At 40.2% G+C, this 22,716-nt stretch overlaps 1 protein-coding gene across 4 annotated transcripts in view; it reads right to left on the reverse strand.

Annotated features, from left to right (window-relative positions):
* ankrd44 (ankyrin repeat domain 44) overlaps positions 1-14,938 on the reverse strand; it is a 62,762-nt gene extending 47,824 nt beyond the window's left edge. For all 4 annotated transcript variants that reach the window (XM_017706528.2, XM_017706529.2, XM_017706527.2 and 1 more), the window contains exon 1: positions 14,463-14,938. In XM_017706528.2, coding sequence (XP_017562017.1) covers positions 14,463-14,489 — 27 coding nt within the window. In that variant the 5' untranslated portion in view covers positions 14,490-14,938. The remainder of the gene's footprint in view (positions 1-14,462) is intronic.
* Between the last annotated feature and the right edge of the window lie 7,778 nt (positions 14,939-22,716).

The following is a 22,716-nucleotide window of genomic DNA, read 5'->3' on the forward strand; positions in this document are numbered from 1 at the left end:
CTACGTAAAATGACAGAGTGGGGTCAGCGAATGCTGAGGCGCATAGTGCACAGAGGTCGCCAACTTTCCGAAGAGTCAATCGCCACAGACCTCCAAACTTCATGTGACCTTCAGATTAGCTGGATTGGTTTCCATGACCGAGCAGCTGTATCCAAACATTACAGCACCAAGCACAATGCAAAGCATCGAATCCAGTGGTGTAAAGCGCTGCCTCTGGACTCTAGAGCAGCAGAAACTGGAGTTCTCTGGAGTGACAAATCATGTTTCTCTGTCTGGCAATCAGATGCATGAGTCTGGGTTTGGCAGTTGTCAGGAGAATGGTACTTGTCTGACTGCATTGTGCCAAGTGTAAAGTTTGGTGGAGGGGGGATTATGGTGTGGGTTTGTTTTTTAGGAGTTGGTCTCGGCCCCTTAGTTCCAGTGAAAGTCAGTTAAGGTGAAAGTCAGCAGACCGAGACATTTTGGACAATTTCATGCTCCCAAGTTTGGGGAACAGTTTGGGGACACCCCCTTCCTGTTCCAACATGACTGCGCACCAGTGCACAAAGCAAGGTCCATAAAGACATGGATGAGCGAGTTTGGTGTAGAAGAACTTGACTGGCCTGCACAGAGTCCTGACCTAAACCCAATAGAACACCTTTGGGATGAATTAGAGCGGAGACTCTGAGCCTGGCCTTCTCGTCCAACATCAGTGTCTGACCTCACAAATGCGCTTCTGGAAGAATAGTCAAAAATTCCCATGAACTCACTCCTAACCCTTGTGGAAAGCCCTCCCAGAAGAGTTGAAGCTGTTATAGCTACAAAGGGTGGGTCAGACATTATATTACACCAAATGCATAAAGAACGGGAAGTCAATGAAGTTGCGTGTGAAGGCACACAAGCGAATACTTTTGGCAATATATGATGACCTCGAAATAATCCAGTCTTATTAAGCATTACAGGAGAAGACTCAGAGCTGTTATGTTTGCAGAAGAAGTCATCACAAAGTATTAAATTAAGAGGTTGCAATAATTATGGCACACAGATTTAAGAAAAATATTTATTTCCTGATAAGATTAAGGTTTTCTTTTCCATCCTACTTTAAAAAATGGTTCAATCTTTGTTAATGTTTTGAATGACGGAGCAAAAGGATGATCAACAAAAATGTTTTTTTACAGCCTATTTTGCTTGTTTACCAAGGGTGATATTTGGGCACTGTGGCTCTCAATTCAGTCTGTATTGCTGTAATAGAAGTGCACAGATTGTAGAAATGTACTGCTCTGTAATGTGTAATGTGTAATTCTTCTGTCTATTCTTGTTTATCCCTCTATGGTCATGTTTGCCACACCTGTCACATGTCTCTTCTTGGATTGGTCCTGCTATAAAACTGCATCAGCCCAGTATCTTACCGGCTGGCTAGGTGTCTGGTACCTGCGTGCAAACAAATAAAACTTCACTTCTCCAGACATAGGGCTGGTCCCCTGGTTTAAGTTAGGGTTTGGATTCTTTATGAGGTGACAGTCTCTTCAAAACCAGCATGTCTTGAAGTGTATATTCTCATATGTGTTTTTGTTACAACACAGATTAAACTCATTATCAGTGGGATTCACCAATACCAGTAAAATGGCTGCATGTCAATATCAGACAATGTTATTGGCCAACTGATACATTGTCACGGCCTTCTAATAGAGTTTCTAATGCAGTCACCAACCCTGGTTCTGGGTCCCAGAGTTCAGTTTTCCCAATCCTGGTCCTGGTGACCCCAGACTATGCACATTTTTCATCTAGCAAACAGATTCAACTCATTAACTAATTAAAATGCCCCTCTATGCTGGATCAATTGTGTAAGAAAAACACAAAAATTTGCACAACCCATGAAATGTGTTCAAAATAGCTTGGTGTATAACGTACATTCCATACTGCGTGCGCCAGCATATACTGTAAACTGCAGGCTATTCTTCATAGCAGTATACAGTACAGTACGTCCCAGGGAAGGGGTGCGACTAGACTATCGACATAAGTGGCCATTTGTCTTAGCCATCCAATCACTGCTTAGCAACTGTAGCCACTTTTCAGCTCTTTCAACTGGGATATATTTTTGTCAAAAGATGTGTCTGGGTGACTTTTAAAAGACACCCTATACCAGGTTACCTTAAATCCAAGGCCATTAAAAATATCCAGGGCAAACCAGACAGTTACATCAATGGTTACGTCCTTCTTAAATGACTGTGTTGCATTTTGGGATGCAGTAGAACATGAACACTATATACTTTTGGCCAGAGCAGTATGTAATTAGTAATGTCACTAGACACATTCATGTTGTTCACATACCCCTTACTACTTTTGGGTACAATCAGTTCATAAGCAGTATGAAGAATGCTATAACAAACAAACAATTTAAAAACTCACTGGTAAAAATTACAAAGGTAAAAATCTTAGAAATTACAGTTATTTAATTTCTTAGAAATACTGCCTTTAACTGTAATTCAACAATTTCACAAGTTGTTCAACTAGTTGTTCTGACCTACGGACTCTTGCCATAATAATAACAGTAACAACTGTTAAAATAAATGCAAATGTCTGTGAAATAAAGACAATAATTTATATTCCATTTCTATTGTAAATCAACAACAGTGTAAGCAGTGTTAAAATATAGCATATGTATAGTTTATTCATATGCATTTAACCCTTTTTTTTTTAATCCATCCATCCATCCATTTTCTAAGCCGTTTCTCCGTCAGGGTCACAGATACAGACAGTCACTCACACACCTAGGGGCAATTTAGCATGTCCAATTGGCCTGACTGCATGTCTTTGGACTGTGGGAGGAAACCGGAGAACCCGGAGGAAACCCACGCAGACAAGGGGAGAACATGCGAACTCCACACAGAGAGGACCCTGATCACCCGGCTGGGGAATCGAACCCAAGCCCTACTTGCTGTGAAGCGACAGCGCTACCCACCACGCCACCGTGCCGCCAAATTTTAATTGACCAATAAATTGTGCAGGCTATTTCCAATACAGTTGAAGTCTCGTAACAACTGCAATCTGCCACACCTTCTATAAGTAATTAACTTGTGAAGACGTCCTTGATGAACTGGACCAGATGCAGTCCAGTTTAGTGTTAGCTAAAGAGGTGAGGGTGGGTAGGCAGAATGTTAGATACAGGTTAGACTAAACTCTGCAGGAGGGTTGGTGACCACTCTTTTAATAGATGCTTAGCTGGGTCCAACAGAGCTGCAATTGCATGGGGAATAATGTGATACATTGGCATTAGAGATCAGTGGGAAAAGTAGGACAGTCCAGTCCAGAACTGTGGTCAGAGTTAGAGCATGGTTAAACCTGCTGCTATCTTCACTTCCTGTGACTCCTATCCTCCACCACCGCCCCCCTAGACCACACTTCCTGTTGCTTTCTTTCGCCTTCTCAGAAAAGATCTAGAGGAAGCTCAGAAAGCATTTTCAGTTCCGCTGCAGGAGAGCACGCACACAGTTGTGCAAACACACAAACACTAATGTAGACAGCCACACAGGCAATGGCCACGCTGTAACGTGAGCCCATGAGCAGCAAGTAACAGCAAAACGTGCTTGAGTTTAGTGCTGTTTATGACACAGAACTTAAGAATTTCTGCATAACTTAATCATTGAAATGTGAAGAAAGTCAAACAGAGCGCTTCAGTGTGAAATGATTAATTGTAGAAATGACTGAATGGCTCATTAAGAAAGTTGCAGAATAAAATTTCGGAATGAAAGAGATTTCATAAAGCTGAATGAATAAGTTTTCTCTGGGGACTATTTTGCCTTACAACACCTTACATATACCCCTCTGTCAAAAAACTAGGCTACACCTCTCAAATCTGTCCTAAAGCAGCGTCTTACACATCAGATCAGTAATTTCATTTAACAGCTTTCTGCAAGGACGTTTTAAGAGGCATTAAATGCTTTAGACGTCTGGTTCCTATCAACACCACTTTCAGGAATTCCAAGTGAATTAGCTTCTCTATTACAAAGAATTTCACATCAAACCTCTCTGTGGGACTTTACATCATAAACATTATGCAGAAATTTTTAAAGATGTTGGTGGAATTCCCCTTTTAAGCCTCTGTATGTTTTTCCAACCTGCCTACTTATCTCTCTTTCACCCTCTCTCATACATGCAGAGACCCCCTAAGTGGAAGCATTAATAGGATGTAGACACGTTGAGATCCATCTGTTATACTCTCAGTTGCAGAGCTATCGTCCCAGAGCCACTCAGTGAAATTCATTTCAGAGGCAATCTCATCATTATAAGGCGAATTTAATGGAAGACACCACAGATAACCTTTTGGCTCAGTTCACAAATACAGCTCAACAACACAGACAACTTCAAGCAGGTCATGCTGTTACATGCTCCCCATTACATACTTCTACCATCTTACTGCATCCAACAGCATTTCAGTTTTCACACACAATCAAGACATCATGATATCCCTTCTAATGTCTGTGTCTTTGCTCTGTAGCCAAAAACAATGATGCAAACTGTAGACAGGTGGATTTCCAGAGAGCATGTGAGCAGAATTTCAGACAGAGCTCTGCTGTACACCACAGAGAGCAGGCATACTCATTTAGTGCATGAGATCACTTCCGCTCTATTCATATCTATGCCACTCATATCTGTCTCCTGAACACGATGTAGGTTGACTTCTATTCAAAGCACACAGAGGCAAATTACTGACCTGTCCTGATCTCAGGTTGGACAGCATCAAATGAAGCATATCTTATTATTATAAGAAATATGTTCTTATGCCTTGTAGTTACAGATGGTTATGAAGGCCTGTACTACTGCACAGAGGCTAACAAGCAAAACATTAAGGGAGCTTTAACACCTACCTCATTTAGCGCAGACCTATCAAACTATTTCTTTAGTTCAGTTCATTTTGACAGGTGTGAAGAGTCCATCTGTACTCACGAGCACATGCAATAAAACTGCTTCCAAAAGAATCCTGCTTCTGTTCGCTGCTAATGGGAACATCTGACTCTCGAAAGATGCTCAATTTGCTGTTGCAGCACAAGCTGAAATAAAATAATATCAACGCACCATGTTTGATTTTGGCACATGGATGGTGGAACATCGGTGAACTGATCAGTTACATTCAAATTATACAGTTTTGTTTATTGGTTCAAATTTTTTCTGTTCCAAAATGTTCCTAATATTTGCATCCTTTTGTAATTCAATACAAGCTTTTTATTACTATAAATATTAAATACACATTATATATGTTTTGTTTTTATATTTAAGGTTGATAATGGTGATCGGCATGCCTGTGTGACATCTCTACATGGATGGCAGCCCACCACCTGAAGCTCAATCCCAGCAAGACTGAGCTGATATTCATCCCTGCAACTACAGGTCCTCATCATGATCTTGTCATCTCATTCGAGAACTCCCTGATTGTTCCATCTATAGAGGCAAGAAGTCTTGGTGTGACCCTGGATGGCCAGTTATCATTCTCGACTCACATCGCGAACCTGACTCGGTCATGCAGGTATCTCCTGTACAACATCCGGAGGATCCGACCCTTCCTCACCCAAGAGGCCACCAAGGTGCTAGGGCAGTCTCTGGTCATCTCAAGGCTTGACTACTGCAACTCACTCTTGGCTGGTCTTCCCATGCAGACAATCAAGCCTCTGCAACTCATCCAGAATGCGGCAGCACGACTCGTCTTCAATCTGCCCAAGTTCAGCCACGTCAGCCCATTGCTGCGCTCCCTTCACTGGCTTCCTGTAGCTGCGCGCATCAGATTTAAAACCCTAATGCTTGCCTACAAAGCCAAAAATGGACCAGCCCCTACCTACTTGATGGCAATGGTGAAATCTCGAACTGTACCACGAGCCCTTCGAGCTTCGAGTACAGCTCGACTTGACCCGCCATCCTTCAAGGTGCACGGAAGACAAGCGTCGAGAATGTTCTCTGTACTGGCACCCAGGTGGTTGAATGAACTCCCACTGGCTGTCCGAACAGCAGAGTCTCTTGCTGTCTTCAAACGTAGACTGAAGACTCATCTTTTTACACAGCACTAAAATGAGCACTGAATTATAAGCTGCACTTATTTTATTGTACTGCACTCTGTATTGTAGTTTATTGTATTGTAGTTTATTGTATTGTAGTTTATTGCATTGAATGGCACAGAGTTCTGCGTTCAACTCTGGTTCTTTTTCTCTTGGTGTCTGCAGTGACATTTGTTTCTAGCAGTATCTGAGCTCAGGACTGTCTTTTTCTCTAAGCTATTGGTAACTAGCAAAGATACTTTCTCTAGATTGACAAAGCACTTCTTGTAAGTCGCTCTGGATAAGAGCGTCTGCTAAATGCTGTAAATATAAATGTATAAATGTAAAATTAAAATCTGAAACCTGGCCACTATTGTGCCTATGTATCTCTTCACCATGAATAGATGTAGGAAAATGTTTTTTACGCTAAAACCTTACAGCAGAGCATCACATCACACCACTCTTTTCCACCCTATTGATTTAATGCAGTATGCAGCACGTTTTTTTCAGAAAACCAGTTAAATTCCTCTATTACACTATTACATCAGAGAATGGAATGAGAAGTTGGTTTTCAGTATAAAAAAAAACTGCATCAATAGAGAATCAATCTTGTTACCAGATTACCTCAGATTACACACCGTTTAACTCATTCAGTCACAGTGGAACACTGAACAGCTGCTCATGCTGAAGTGTGACAGCTCTGCTGCGTGTGCAGAGCTGAGAGCGTATGAGAGTTTGTAGAGGGACAGTGCTGCAGGCCGATGGGAACAGGAGCAGTCTGGATGCGAACCATCACAATTGAGGACATTCCCCGAGCTCCCAGCTCTCCTCCCAGGCAAAGCCCAGCGTTACAAACACTGAGGCCTTTGTTAATATACGCTACACCCCTCCTCCCTCCCTCATCTGCCTCAAGGGCCAATGAGTGTGCTGAGAGCTTTCCCATTACTTACTGGGCGGGCGGGGGGGTCCTCTGCTTTTGACAACTTCAGCAACACAGACCTTTCCTCTATTGCAACTCGTTTCTAAAGTCTGAAGGACTGAATGATGTCGGCACTGCTTGAGATGGGAGGCTCAGCAATGAGAAGCTGCTGATTCGCTGCTATAAATGAAGAGCAAAATTGAAATGCGGCTCCGCGTGACCGTGTTTTTCCCTTCACTGTCTGAGTCAACTATGGAGCATAAGCAGTAAATGCAGCTCAGAGTTTTGTTTTCGTTTTTTGCTTTTTAGGTATGCATCTATCACAATTTATCAATAAAAATCAATTAATTTCATAAAATAACACTGAAATTTACCTTCTCCTTTGATTAATTTGCCTGAGAATTTTGTATATTTTATATACTGTTCTTACAGGAAGACACTGATATACATACTCATTTATATGCATGATTTGCTGTATAATAATTGTAGTATTTGGACATTTTAAAAACAACAATTACTTGACTGTCAAAATAATCACATTGATTAATATACTATTAATATAATATAAATAAACAGAAACATAATATACGTTAATACAAACAACACTGACATCCCTAATGTATACACTGGAGATGCTTCTTGATAGGAAATGTCTGTTAGTGATGCAGGACTGGAATCAGCAGAATTTCTCAAAACATGAAATCAGCAAATCAGCCAATTTATTGTTTTTTGTATTGGTAGATCAAATTTTATGATGCTAATAAAGTGAGGCAGGTCAGTGCACTGGCCTGTTTATAGAGAAAGTCCCAGTCTTCAATAAAAAGAGCAAATCGGCTTGCTGATAAAGCCACTGACGGGAAAAAACATCCCTTCATTTCAGAGATGTACACATGTGCAGTAGGCAAAATAAGCAGAAAAAAACATGTGATCTTGTGCATTACTTGAGTCAAAAGATACAAACTATGTTTTTTGTCCAATTTTACCAATGATTTCAAATATGTTTGAAACATTTAATATGGCTTTTTAGGTCAAAGAAATAAGAGTCTGGCCTTGTATGACAGGAAATAACTGCCCGGTGTTGCCAAGATGGCTGGCATGTGGACTGATATTGTAAGGCGTTATTAAAAAAAATTGGAAAGCCCTTTCCACAAAGACTAAGTACATCAGTTGCATTGTACCTCATTTTCATTTACGTATTAAAAGGTGTTCCCCATAGGCTTTTTAATGTCACTAACATACTTACACTACACAAATGAAAATGACAACACCAGATGAACGCATTACAAATACTCAAGAAGACAAATCAGAATCTCTCAATCTGTTAATGGGATCTATTGTTTTCCCACAACAACTAAACATGCCACATATTTGAAAATATCATGCAAACACATTGCCTGAAAAAATTAAACATATACTCAACAGGTTCAAGCTAAATTAACTTTATGCTTGATTTAGTTACTTTCTAATTTTCAGTGATCCAGACATCTGCAGCAAGCAGGTCTAGCTCAAACAGCCCAATGGTTTTAAAAGGTTTCCACTGAGATGGCAGTACTCCACATCCTCAAGTTGTTTACTTTAAATTAGTGAGGTTAACTTGAACGGAACTCTCTTCCCTGTGTAATGTACGGGTATCAACTGAAAGAACTCCATTGAAATAAATAGATTTTTTCATACACCAACAATTAAATGACCTAGAAAAGCAAAGCATCACCCATTTCCTAGAACAGCTAAATGCATCTGCCATTCTGATAGCATTCATGGTGAATAGCATTCAAGTGAATGCTGTAAATGATAGACTGAAGGTAAATCTGTACACAATCATGGTGAGAATAAAAAACATGTCAAATTTGACATTCAGCATGGGAATATGTTATGACATTGTGTGAAGAGAACCAATAATTGTATATTAATTAAATTAATTTTAAAAAAAGAAGAAGAAGAGTAAAATAAATATATTTTTTAAAAATGCTAAGAACGCTGGGAGGCTTTTGGGGTAAAAGACTCTTTAATCTGTAAGACTTATCCAAATTAATTGATCCTAACTAGATGTCCGTAAGTAAGTAAGGCATTACACAAGACATAGTAAGATTTTTATTAGTTAGCGCTATCGTTGTTTCACGGGTAAAGAGGCAATGATGCGTCACATAGTGTTATTAAACCGCCGGTTCTACGACATTTGACTGGACAAAAGTACGCCTGCAATACAAGACAGCCTGGCTGTGCCTGAAGCACCCCTTGCTTGTTTGTGACACGTTTTATAATATAAAAACATGGGACCCCATACATGCCTAGTTTGAACCATGTGCATTAGCGCGCTTGTGCTTCTGGCCACAAAAAGCTCCTGTAGGCAAGACATTTACTCCTGCGTCAAATGTACATAGAGAAACACAGTCAATCTAAAGCCTTTAAGATGGGTAAGCAAATACAAACGGTCTCTTACCTCCACTAACATCGTATCTTATTTTACCTCATACGTTTAGCTGAAAATAGCAAGCTTGCTAAGAGCTAGTCAGCTGGAACGAAACATGATCACGTGACTAAATGATTCTGAAAGTTGTGTATTCCAGTGAGCTTTAATGTTTCCTGCTACGCTTTGCACCTCACGTCCTTCAGTAGCCTTTGGACGGCTGCAGTAATCCTTTATCACCGCTGTTCTAACATAATACATGGGCTCTTCACTGCACCCTGGTGGAGCACAGAGCTCAGATACACCACGGTTCCTAAAGAGCAACTACACCCCACTACTTTATAATATACTCCTGGCTCAGCTTTGAAAATGCTCAAATTGGGAAGGACACGCCGGGAAGGTCACTGCAGAGACCCACGGGCTTGGATTTGGGGATGCAAGGGAAACCGGGAAGGTGCGGCTGCTGTGTTTTTATAGCTAACGTTAGATACCAGAAAATATGGAGGAGAGACAGAAGCAAACAGCACTTCTGCAACATTTGCCAGGCTGAATACTTTTCTCTACTACCATTCCCATCTTCAACGAGGGAAGGTGTTTCAGATCAGACAAGTGTGTCTTGAGCCGTATCAGCCCGAACCACTGACTCAGGCCACTGAAGAGTTAATGTAGCGCCAGAAACTGATTAGCGGCGAGGGAGAGGGGCGTCTAAATGGCAGAACATTCCCTAAAACCGTGACAGTTAGCTTCTAATCATCTGTTCAGCAGGTCCATATCTGATATATGGATTTTCTATTTTCCTTCGCTGGCATGGTTTCATATTTATGAGCGCGGCACGAGCAGAGCCATCTCTCTGCATGGCTCCGGGCACGAGTAGGGCGTCATCAGGAGGCGGTAACATTGGTTGACTGATTTGCATACTGTGACGTGTCATGGTAGTTTGGCACAAAGACACGTCATCCGCGCCTATAGCTGAGTTGAACCAGAAGGACGCTGCAGAGGTGGAACTGATCACAATAAGAATCTTATTTTACAGTTTGGAAAGATGAGTTTACATTTCAAGCGAGGCTGTTGTATATTATTATTACAGAACGATGTCTTTCGGCTATTAATGGAAAAAAAGTCTTATAGTGTAGTTACTCTTTAAATTGGAGAAATTATAACACAAAAGAAAAGCCAGTTTACTTATCAAAGTTTTAAAAGTTCTAACTTAACTTTCATGAGAGTAGTCCAGATACAGGCTCTAAAACAGCTACAACGCTTTTTACTGAGGCCACCTCTTACAAACTAAATATAAGAGGCATCACTAAAAAAAGAAAAACACTCGAAGGAGACATCACCAAGAGCACACTCAACGGACTGAACTCCTGTGTGCTGACACATAACACATGCTCAAGCATTCCCCTCATCTACATGCTCTCTCCTTCTCTCCCTCTCCCTCTGCAAGAAACCAGTCCCTCAGAGACCAGAAAAAAGGGGACAGGGAAAAAAAGATTCAATAACTTCCTGTGTGCTTCCTCTCTATGCAGCGAGGCAACTGCATACACTACAGTTAGTGTTAAACACAAGCAACAACAGATTCAACAGTTCTCACATTTTGTTAAATTGTGCTCTAAATTTGTTAAAGATTACAGATCTTTGTCATGTCTGGTCAGGCCTCGCCACAGCAGACACCACACAACAATGTTTTAAAGTGAAACCAGTGATGCCAGATGTTCTCTCTGAATTGTGATACTCGTGCTGAGTAAACGCCCCGTCTCTTAGGGGTTAAAGAAGGGCTCCTCAGAGCAAGCGGAATGGTGTTTAAAGACTAGTTATTACCTCGACACTGGAGTTGCAAACCTCAGCAGCAGAGCTCTACTTGCAAACCATGGCCAATGAAAAGTCCATCGGTTTTCAGCACGTTCAACCAACAGTTGTAAATACAGTGGTCAATTTCCAAGTCCTAATGTAATTTATTAATTATGCAGGATTACACAAGTCTACAGAGAAAAAAGCCTCAGGCCTTTATAAATCATGCCCCAATTTACAGGGTGATGCTTACAGCCACCTACACAGCACATCTACTGTTAAGCTGCTGTCATTCACCACCTACTTAAAGGACTAGTCAAAAAATGAGATTTTGAGGTTTTTTGTAAAAAAAAATAAAAGTCCCTTCACCAGTGAGTATATGTGCAAATATCTATAAAATATGCGCTTATGCATATCAGTTTATGATTATAATGTGTATGAAATGCAATCTCACATTACACAGGTAGGTATTTTCCCAAAAAGTGGGCGACATTTCATTTTTAGGTTTAACAATCTGTTAATGGGGCTGCAACGCCAAAACACACAGTGCTCCTCATCCTGAAGAACATCGCACCACCCAAAGTAGCTAAGAGCTACTTTAACGGTTCTTCTGGGTGGGTTTAGGGGAGGTTGGTCTTGGTAAGTACAGTGTAATGCACAGTTCTCAGCTATGTTCAAATGTCTACTGTTGTTCATGAGGCATGGCTTAGACAGTCATTTTGTAGCTACCATAAACAATAAGCAAAGCATTTCATAACAGTTTTATCATTAGCTTTGCTTAACAATTTATACAAGTTACTTAAAAGATCACCTGTACTCCAAAATATGTTTTTAAATAGTTAACTCCTGATGGCTTATTACCGTACTGAAAGTTTCAAGTTTCATGTTTTTAGTTTTACCCCGACTCAAAGAGATAGGGAATCTGGTCTTGTATGGCTGGAAATAACTCACCGGCGGCATTGCAAAGATGGCTGCTGAGTGAACAGACCATTTTATAAGGACTATGTTCTTGCTCACTGAAGCTTCACTGATGCAAAGTTCAGAAGATAAAGGCTCAAGTCTGAGAGCTAAGCCTGTGTTTTTGTGTGTGTCGCTGTTAGCTTACGCTAATGCTTTTGAGTCCATATCCTTGTTAGCACCAGAGGCTAAGGTTAGCTTAGTGAGAAGTCTAAACAGATGATGCTGTCAAAATGCTGTCAGAAGTCTGCACATGCGCAGTGTACATGTGACCAAGCTTGTATAAAAAATGGCTGCTTGCCTGTGTAGCGGTGCAGCTAAACACGCTGTGGAAAAGCAGATGTGATGCCATGGAAAGAATTTAGCCAGCTACTGAGGTAAAAAGTCCAGCGTATTAACTTCTTTACGTGTTTACATTCTGAATAGCGACCGCTGGGAGTCATTTTATTCGGTAACATTACTTTGTCAGTCATCTTTACAACAAGGCTGTACCACAAATTCAGAAGCACAGGAATGCAGAGGAATGCATGCATACACTTTTTTAATTAAACAAACTGCCTCTGTCAAATCTTTTTGCCACTGTGAGTGGAATCACCCAGTCAGATTACCGTTAGATGAGATGCAGGTCTTTGTTTCTGCGTAAGGCAAACTATTTTTGCTTGGTGGATGATGTTAGAACATGATGGCTCGTCTAGATAACTCTGTAGAGAAAATATAACTTTTCACCTTATTAGCTATCATGTTAGCCTAGCCACATTCTTTCAGACTTACCAGACATGTCTGTGGCACTCTGTTAAGGCACTCATGTTTAGCAGGAACAGACCTTTCACTGGCCATTTGAGCTAGTAAACATGCTTACTACAGGATGCCTTAAATACGTGGTCGCTAGCCTAAACACTGAGACGTAACTTAAGTATTATGGAATAAATGTTGTGGTGTTAACTGTTTCTCAGTCCTAACTATTTTTGTGCTTAAATTTATGACTTTTGGTGTACTTCCAGATTTACAACTAAATAATGATCTTAAAGATCTGAAGCATGGCTGTTGTAAAAATCTTTTTTTTTTCCTGGCAAAGATCACTGTAACTACTGTAACTATGTGTGAAAACATGATTTCTCAGACAGCTTGAACAGTAATGGCAGGAATAAGGACACCCTGTTGTACTATTATTACTGTTATTATTGTGGTTCATTGCCAGAGATCCTGTAACTGATCTGGAAGGCAAAACAACTGCTTGATTTGATCCCTCTGTCATGCACTATGCAGCCAGTATCATCAGCATCAGTGTCATCAGCCTGTATGACCACTTTAAGCCCTGGATGTTTTGACTAACAACATCCATGCATGCTTATTAAAAAAACATTATGACCTTTGTTGGTGTTTTAAAAGTTGTATCATGACGTTACTTTATGCAAAGGGGTTGAACACACTCACATCATCACTACTACAGATCCACATAAGACACAGAGAGAAAGCTGAATAGGAAACAGATGCACACAACTCATTGCTTAAAATAATATGACTCCATCAGACTTGGCAGCAAAGCTAATCTACAATCAGGAAGAACCAGCATCTCTAAGCAGTGCAAGACTACCCAAGCATCAACCCAGTCATATGTGCTATAGTCTCAAAGCAGAGGAATATCAACGAAGTGTCCCATTTTAAAGAGCCTATGTCATGGAAATTTTAATTTTCCTCATTTAAAAAAAAAAAGATTAGCTTCAAAGATGTACCATTCGTTCCACAATCCATACAGTTCATATATCAAAACTAAGCTGCAAAAGTGTTCAAATTTACCACATTGTTTTTGTGAGGTCACAAAAAACAACACATACTATTCAGCCCACTGCAGGTTAGCCCTAACCATTCTCAGTGAAGTTGTAAGGAGTTTGAGTGCAGATTGCTTTTTGAATACAGAGCAGCCAATCAGAACATTAAAGCCAATTTGCATAGGCTTATTTAGTCTTTAAAGCAATAAGAAAAACAGCATGATTAATTCTACAAGGAGAGACTGAAAAACAGACATATAAAATGCATAATGAGATACAGAAAACCATAAATGTCTAAAGTGGAGCTCAAAATTAAATGTAAGGAAAAACGATCTTTATCTTTAACGCTTCTATGCTCACTGCAGTGAGACACAAAGCAGAAACAGCCCAACGCCAAATCATGAGTGCAGATCGTCTCCAGATTACTGCGGAGGGTGCAAAATAATGGGAAATATCTGAAGCACTTTCTGTTGAGAATGGCGGAACGATTTGCATGCCATTTCCTATTATGCAACGCAAACTATTACTGCATGTCTTGGTCTGTTCGCTGCTAACGTTCCTCCTAACAAAGTGTCTGAGTGTCAGTGCAGCGAGTGCGAGTGCGGAAAGTCACCAACCTGATCGACGAGTTTCAGAACAGCCATATCGTGGGTCACCTGAAACGGCACATCCGAACCTTCTCCGAGCCCTGAAGATGAAGGCTGAAGATTTGAAACGAAGAAGAAGAGCAAGAAGAAAAGAAGGGGAACAGGAGCCTGCTGCTAAACCACTGCGCTCGGGGAAGCAGTAAAAACAGTGTCCTGCACGGAAAGATGCACAGCGGTGCGGCGCCACACACCGCTAGGCTATCCCTCTCTGCTTCTCCTTGGGGCCCGGGGTTAGATGACGGCCATGACCGGCTCCACAGGCGCTATCTTCGGCCAGAGAGAGCAGAGCGAGCTGCTGCAGCTGGAGGGAAGGCGGGGACGGAGGGATGGACGCGGGCGACGCTGGACTCGATCTGCATTTACAGCAGCAGCAGCAGCAGCAGCTCTGCCCTCCCCTCGGGTGTGTTCAGCTGAACATACATTCTCCCGCTGCCTGTGTGCAGTCAGACGCGCTCAGAAAACAGGAAGTGCTCAGACTGTGGGCCCTCCCCTCCGCTCATCTCTCTCTCTCTCTCTCTCTCTCTCTCTCTCTCTCTCTCTCTCTCTCTCCCTCTCTCTCTCACACACACACACACACACACACATACACACACACACAGCGCTTGCGGGCTAAAGGGGGTTGCTTCAGTGATGCCCTCGTTTGTTTAAAGAGCCCATATCACATATTTTTGGTGTGTTTTTCTTTCCCTGAGGTCCGCTCAGGACCTTTGTGCGCTATTATGTGCCAAAAACTATCGTTCTTCATTTTTAACATCACCATTTTCCAACCTTTCATTTCCCCTTAGAATCAAAACACTACGCTGCCGCGTCTTTAAAACTGATGTATGTAAATGAGCTCTGTTCTGATTGGCTGCCATGTAACGTGCCTCAATCAAAAAGCGTCCCTTTATCGCCTCAGTGTAAATGGGCGGGGCTAAACAGCTGCAGGCTGAATTGTCTCCCACTGGATTGGCTGCAGTTATACCCAAAAGTTTGAACACCCCAAACAAATTACGTGTTTTTTTGATTTTCTAAATAATCTGTAAGCGTCTTTGGGTCTTTGAAAAGTGCTATATAGATGTCTCGTATTCTTCTTTTTCTTTTTTATTCTTCTTCTTCGTCTTATTATTATTATTATTATTATTATTATTACATGAGAATAAGTGATCGCATGAGCACATACAGTCATGCAAGAGTGTCCAAACTCCTACGTACTACTGTCTGAGTAAACATGCTGGTCACAAAAACAGTTTTTGCGGTTTCTATACAGTGAGTAAATGATATGCTTTGGAACGTTAACAATGTTTACACACTGTATCAAAGTCTATTATTTCAAAAAAGGAAGAAATGTTCAGTTTTTGATAATACAGACTCTTTAAGTGGAACATTTTTCCTTGAAAATAGAGCTATATGAACAAAGCGCCTGTGTGTAACACACGCTGGCCCTGACTGTTGACTGTCTCCATGGCTGAAGGATGTTGGCTTCTCGCAATGTTTACACTTTCAACAGAAGGTGCTCATTGTCACACAGGACGCTCACCAGTCTTAGGCTACTGCTCAGTGGATCACTTCTGAAATGTTTTGTAGAAATAAAAAAGAGGAAATGCAAATACTGGCCACAAGGCATAAATGCTTTTGCAGCAGTGCAGTTGTCTACTTCTTTCTGCTTTTTGTAGCAGCGTTTAAATGTTTGTAGAGGCTGCTCTGGAAAATGAAACTAAATCTCTTCCTCTTTCTCCATCAAGCAGTCTGGAAGAGCTCACTGTGTATTTGAGGTGCCCTATTTAAATCAAGGCATGTGTATGTATGGACCATTCAACCAAATTAGTATTCAGGCCACAGATGTTTGCCAGGAATTTGTAAAGACCTATTTAAAATCAAGGCATTAATTAAGAAAGTAATAAGCTGAATATATACAAAATCATCCTTTATAGGGTGCTTTCCTTTAGTAGGTGTCTGTATTCCCAAAGCCTGACCCCTAAATTTAAATTTGAGAAAATTATATTTTCTTTGTTTTTTTAAACCTTCTTTTTAAGTGAAGTTAAAAATTGAAAATGTAATTTTTATATAAGAAAAATGTATTTACTAAATGCTGTCCCATATTTTCATGTCAATACTGAAACACAACAAGTCTTAGTCCATAGGCACAATTTTATTTTAGCCATATCTCTGCATTTCAGAGCAGGAAGTGAAACTGCATCCCTGTTCCTCATGGCCACATGGTAAGCAGTTAGATCCCATTGTTTTGAAGTAAGTGTGCCCCAAAATCTGGAAATCAGTGTGTAACATTAAGAATTCTCACTACTGAAGCACATATTTCTGCAATTAAGCAAACATTTCTTGTGCTTTAATGAAAAATAGTTTTATGTCTTCATGTAAAGACGTCACTACTGAAACATTTGGTGAAGTTTCAGTAGTGTTGTGATTGTTTTGTTAGTGACAAAATGGAACGTTCAATCATTTGTTTTAATAAAATAAACAGTTTTAAGGTTAAGGATCACTCGGAGGAAAAGGATTTTACTCTAAAATCCAAGTCAGTTATAGTCCAAAAAGTGTATTCAGTTCTGACTTTGATCCTGTTTGGTGGAATGAGCCGAAAGTTTTGTTAACTTTGTAAGTGAAAACAAGATTAACAAATGTTTTACATAACAACTAGTGTTCAAACATTTGGAATCACAAGTTATTAATAATCGCCGTTATTTTATTTAATAATAGCTTATACAACGTAGATTGAAATACTACATTAGACACCAGGAGGTACAATGTTTTTGGGGGCCCCAAGGTTACTAAATGCTACATAACATACTGTAATAATGTATTTATAGTAAGTTCATAATTAGATATTAACATTTGATCACCATCATGTTTAAATACGAGAGACTGTGGATGTTCAGTGTATTATAACATCATTCTCAGTGTTCTACAGCTTCCTTGGTCATTTTAGTAATGCCTAAAGCAGGGCTTCTCAACATTTTGCAACTTCTGTCCCACACAAACGACCACAAAAGCTTCGATGGTGCACAAGAAAATGTAACTGATCTGATATTTTTTCTGACTCTTCTAAAGAGCTAAAGCACTTTGGTGGTTGCCAAGTGCTGGATGTGAAGAGAAGAAACAGAGTTCGGACTCAGTTCAACAGGTTTAGATTCATTTGAAAAGACCTGTGAGCGGAGAACACAGAGCAGTAGTTACTCACTTTCAATTCTCATGCACATGAAGTCCAGTATGCTACTCACTGCTGTATTTCTGTATTTCTGTTTGCGTTTATGCTTGGTTTCGCTGTTTTTTTTTTTTTTTTGTTCAGTCTGAGACATGGTGGATGTAGATGGCCCAGTCTCAGAATCTTTCCTTTAAACAATTTACCCACAAGAGGTGAGTTCCATATGGTTGAAAGTGTTTTATTGACTTGCACCAAAAATATAGATATAACAAACCGCAACAATGAGCTCAATATAAATATGATGTTTTATGTTTGCAAATATTCAACAATATTGATCATAAAACAAGGCCCCCTGACAGTATCATCAAAGCCACTGGGAAGCCGGGGCCCACGGTTGAAAACCACAGCTTTGTTCATCATTATATATATATATATATATATATATATATATATATATGCATCATATGTAGACTAGGAGCATCATAATTTTTGAATAGTATGTATTTTGAAATAACCCCCAAGTGGTGTATCTTTCCTTCTGGAAAAAACCTTTTCAAGTGGCTTCTCAATAAGCTTCTTGAGGGAACAGCAACAAGCTGTATCAAGGCAAAAGGGGGCTATTACTAAAATTACTCAAATAAACACTTTTTTGGTCTCTGTAAAATTTAGCATGTCTTTTTTTATGTTTTATGTTCTTCACTTTTAATCTAGAATGTAGACAGTATATTTTGTATATTTTCTCTTCTCCTTGTAATATAAGTCTGATGTTAAAATGCCAGTGGCACTGTACTATCCATCCGCATATACAGTAGTAATATCTGTATCTCTTTGTGTGCAGATGATCTTCTGTTCCTCAAAAATCTTGCACTTTTGTAATCACACATTACACCGCAAGGCCTTTCCATTCTTTTGCACTTTCATATTTAAACTTAAAAGAACAACCTATAAATTGCTCCCTAGATTTGTCCTCAGCTACCAACATTATCATAACCCTGAGTGCGAATGAAGCAAAATAAACAAACTACTGTGTTTATGCTTTACCAGATGACATCATCTGATAGTGAGACACAGCTTCTACTCAGAGGCATATGAGAAAGTTTTGACCAGCAGGTCAAGAGGCAGCCTCAGAATGGCTCATATGCAGCGGCGATCTGTGGTTGGTCAGGCTCATAGTCCCAGTCAGGAATGTATCTAGAGCTTCCAGCTGGCTTAGAGAGACGTTCTTCCTCAAAATAGGTCCCATCCTCTGTAAATCTAAATGTGATCCCACTGCCTCTTCTTATTGTGTTAGTGGTGACACCTTAGGCTTTCAGTCAGTCTACTTCAGTCTAGTTCCAGAAGTCTTACCAATGGGCGTGCTCGCTTGGCTTTATCTGCATAGATACCATAGAGATAAAAAAACAAAATCCCAATTTGAAATTTTCAGCTTCCAACCAAAACTTAACAAGAGAATTTGCAGAGTTTGAACGCATCAAGCATAATGATTGTATCAAATAAAAATTCCTTTGAAGTTACTACATTTGAGACTTTTTGGATAGTGATGATCTTTAATAAGAAAAGTTCAGGTCTTAAATGTCTACATGAATTCATTGAAAAATCACAGGCTCATTCGCTCCCCTACTCACCATAGCGAGTGTTTTGAATGCATGTTTCAGCATGTTTTTTCAGTTTTACTCTGTACTTCAATTGTCAGGACCCCCATGGACCCTCACAGAGCAGACACTATTTGGGTGGTGTGTCATTCTCAGCACTGCAGTAACACTGACGTGGTGGTGGTATGTTAGTGTGTGCTGTGCTGGTCTGAGTGGATCAGACACAGCAGCGCTGCTGGAGTTTTTAAACACTGTGTCCACTCACTGTCCACTCTATTAGACACTCCTACCTTGTCAGTCCACATTGTAGATGTAAAGTCAGAGATGACAGCTCATCTGCTGCACAGTTTGTGTTGGTCATCCTCTAGTCCTTCATCAGTGGTCACAGGACGCTGCCCACAGGACACTGTTGGCTGTATATTTTTGGTTGGTGGACTATTCTCAGTCCAGCAGTGACAGTCAGGTGTTTTAAAAACTCCAGCATCACTGCTGTAATCTGATCCACTGAGAGCAGCTCAACAAACACTAACACACCACCACCACATCAGTGTTACTGCAGTGCTGAGAATGAGCCACCACTCAAATCGTACCTTACTCTGTGAGGGTCCATGGGGGTCCTGACAACTGAAGAACAGGGTAAAAGGGGGCTAACAAAGTAGGCAGAGAAACAGATGGACTACAGTCTGTAATTGTAGAACTACAAAGTGCACCTATACAGTAAGCGGAGCTGATAAAATGGACAATGAGCGTAGAAACAAGGAGGTGGTCAGAATGTTATGCCAGATTGGTGTATGTTTGTATTTTAAAGTGACTCAGTGTTTAAAAAAAGCTGCAGCATAACATTTGAGTTATATGTTACGTTTGTGTCACATCTTATTTTGTGAGTTTACTGGAGGGTTGCAAAGCAGAAATCCACTTACTGCCTGACTAATGTTCAATAGGAACAGTGATCTACGTAATAGACATCAGTAAAGAAGGTTGAAAATTGTGGTTGAAAAAAACACATTCAATGACTGTGATGCTCATGCATTAATATAATATGTAAGAAGAGCAACTTTCCATCCACAGCTAGACAGACAGGGATATTACAGGATATTATAGTGCATAAAGCCATCATTACAAAGATGAATGCATGTTTGAGAGTTTAGTTGTGTTAAACATGCTGTGGGGGCATTTTTCTGGCATGGTTTTTGGTTCACTTAGAATCCTTAGAAGAAAATAAATCCAAAGTTGTTCACTTTTATCCTGTGATGAAATGTTTCTATCCTGATGGGATCGATCTCTTCCAGTATGACAAGGCCCTTCATCCACAGAGCATGCTTTGATGAGTAAGAAAATAATGTAGCCTAATCGTATGTTATGGCGTTTGTAATCACCAGATCTTAACCCAGTCGAATACCTATGGGACATTTTGGACTGCTGGATAGCACCAACCACCACCACCATCAAAACACCATTTGAGGGAATATCTTTTAGAAGAATGGTATTCCATCCCTCTAGGACACTTGCTGAGACTTGGAGAATACATGCTATATATATGAATATATGACTGAAAACCTTACCAAGACACCTTTCTTTGTCCCCTGTCTATATATTAACCAAATTGCTTTGCTGCCTAGTTGCATTACATAAAGTAGTAATTTATCATTTCTGCTTAACATGCATGTTCTTATAACAAAACCTTGTATCTCTGAAATGGTAACTTTACAGGAGTAGGAAAAACCCTTAAACCCTTAACCCTCTACTTTTAAAGCAAGTCAATGGAACTAGATTTTTTTCCAAGTCATTTTTGGCTATTTCTTTCAGTCCATTCATCATGAAATTTACACACAATGTAAAGGATAACATGCATTCTCAAATTATGTCAAAAACTGAAAAAGGACAAAAATGGAGATACAAGGTTTTGTCTCGACAACAGCGATTTGTGGATGCAACGACCGATGGGTTTTACTGACAGCGGTTTGTCAAAGTATTCCCCACCCCACCCATAGTGATATCTATCACAGAAACATACTGTTTTTAAAGCATACTGTTTTTGGAACATACAGCAGTCGTCAATTTCAGAATAAGCGCATATTTACATCACTGTCGTTGAAAGAAAACCTTGCATCTTACAGGAGAAGGAAAAAACCCACTTTGCTTTTAATGTAAGTCAGTGGAGCAAAACTTTTTAGATTAATATTGGGCTGTTTCCTTTGGTCCATTCTCAATTAATTTTACATACAATGTAAAAGACAAGAGGCTTTTTCAAATTATGTCAAAAACTGAAAAACATCAAAAATGGATACTTTTCTTTTGACAACAGCGATATATTTATTTGTAGTTGATATGATAAAACATTACATATCTGCTGCTTTTATTCAAATACAGGTCAATGTGGATTTATAAATCACTGCTTTATGTTTTTATTTAGATTTTGTCTACTGTGCCAGCTTTTTTTGGAATTGTATTAGTAGAAGAACCTTTCAAAATCAGACAGCACACAGCACCTCAGACCTTGCCTGGGCTAGATCACTTCTTCAATTGGCACAGGCAAGCAAAGAGGAGACTGTATAAGACTGGTGGTTGGTATAGTGTGGTTTAGTATATAGTGGTATAGTGGTTAACACCTTTGCCTTCTACGCTGTAGACTGGGTTTCAATCCCAGGGCAAGCACCCTACACTATACCAATAAGGGTCCTTGGGCAAGACTCCTAACACCACCTTGGCCTACCTGTGTAAAATGATCAAATTGTAAGTCGCTCTGGATAAGAGCGTCGGCAAAATGCCATAAATGTAAATGTATAAGACCGGCAGCACCACACAAAACCCACCATAGCCAGTGCAAAGCGTGGTGGAGACATTTACCTTTTGGGATGGGATGTTTCACTCAGATATTTGAAAATCTACTGTCCTTTCCTCCACAATGCTGAAGCAGAGAATCTGGTGATAGTGACCTTAAGGACTCATCAGGAAAAAGTCGAAATTCAAGTGAGATCTCCATGTTAGTGAAAACCTGTGGAAAGATATGCAACACGGTGTCCATCATGGGCAGATTTTCTGTGGAGTAGAAGTGGAGAGAGTACTATGAAGTTGTAGCAGACCCCCACCCCCTTGCAGTTGTAAAAGCTTCCACTCTACTGAGAAGGCTTTCCACCAGAGGAATTTGTGGACATTTCGTCAAAAGAACATTTGTGCAGTCAGGCACTGATTTTGAACAAAAAGGCCTGGCTCACAACCAATTCCAGTTCATCCCTAAGGTGTTTGTGAAAGTAGGGTCAGGGCTCTGTACTGGACACTGGCATTCCTCCATGCCAAATTAGTCAATCCATGTCTTTAAAGACCTCGCTTTGTGTACAGACACACAATTATTCTACAATAGAAATGGGCCTTCCCCAAACTGCTGCCACAAAGTTGGAATCATATAATGAGCTGCATTGTTTTTGTATCCAGCATTAACATTATCCTTCACTGTAACTAAGGCCCAATCCCATTTCACCCCTTGCCCTTATCC

The sequence above is a fragment of the Pygocentrus nattereri genome, chromosome 6, assembly GCF_015220715.1.
Source record: "Pygocentrus nattereri isolate fPygNat1 chromosome 6, fPygNat1.pri, whole genome shotgun sequence".
Taxonomy (NCBI): Eukaryota; Metazoa; Chordata; class Actinopteri; order Characiformes; family Serrasalmidae; genus Pygocentrus; species Pygocentrus nattereri.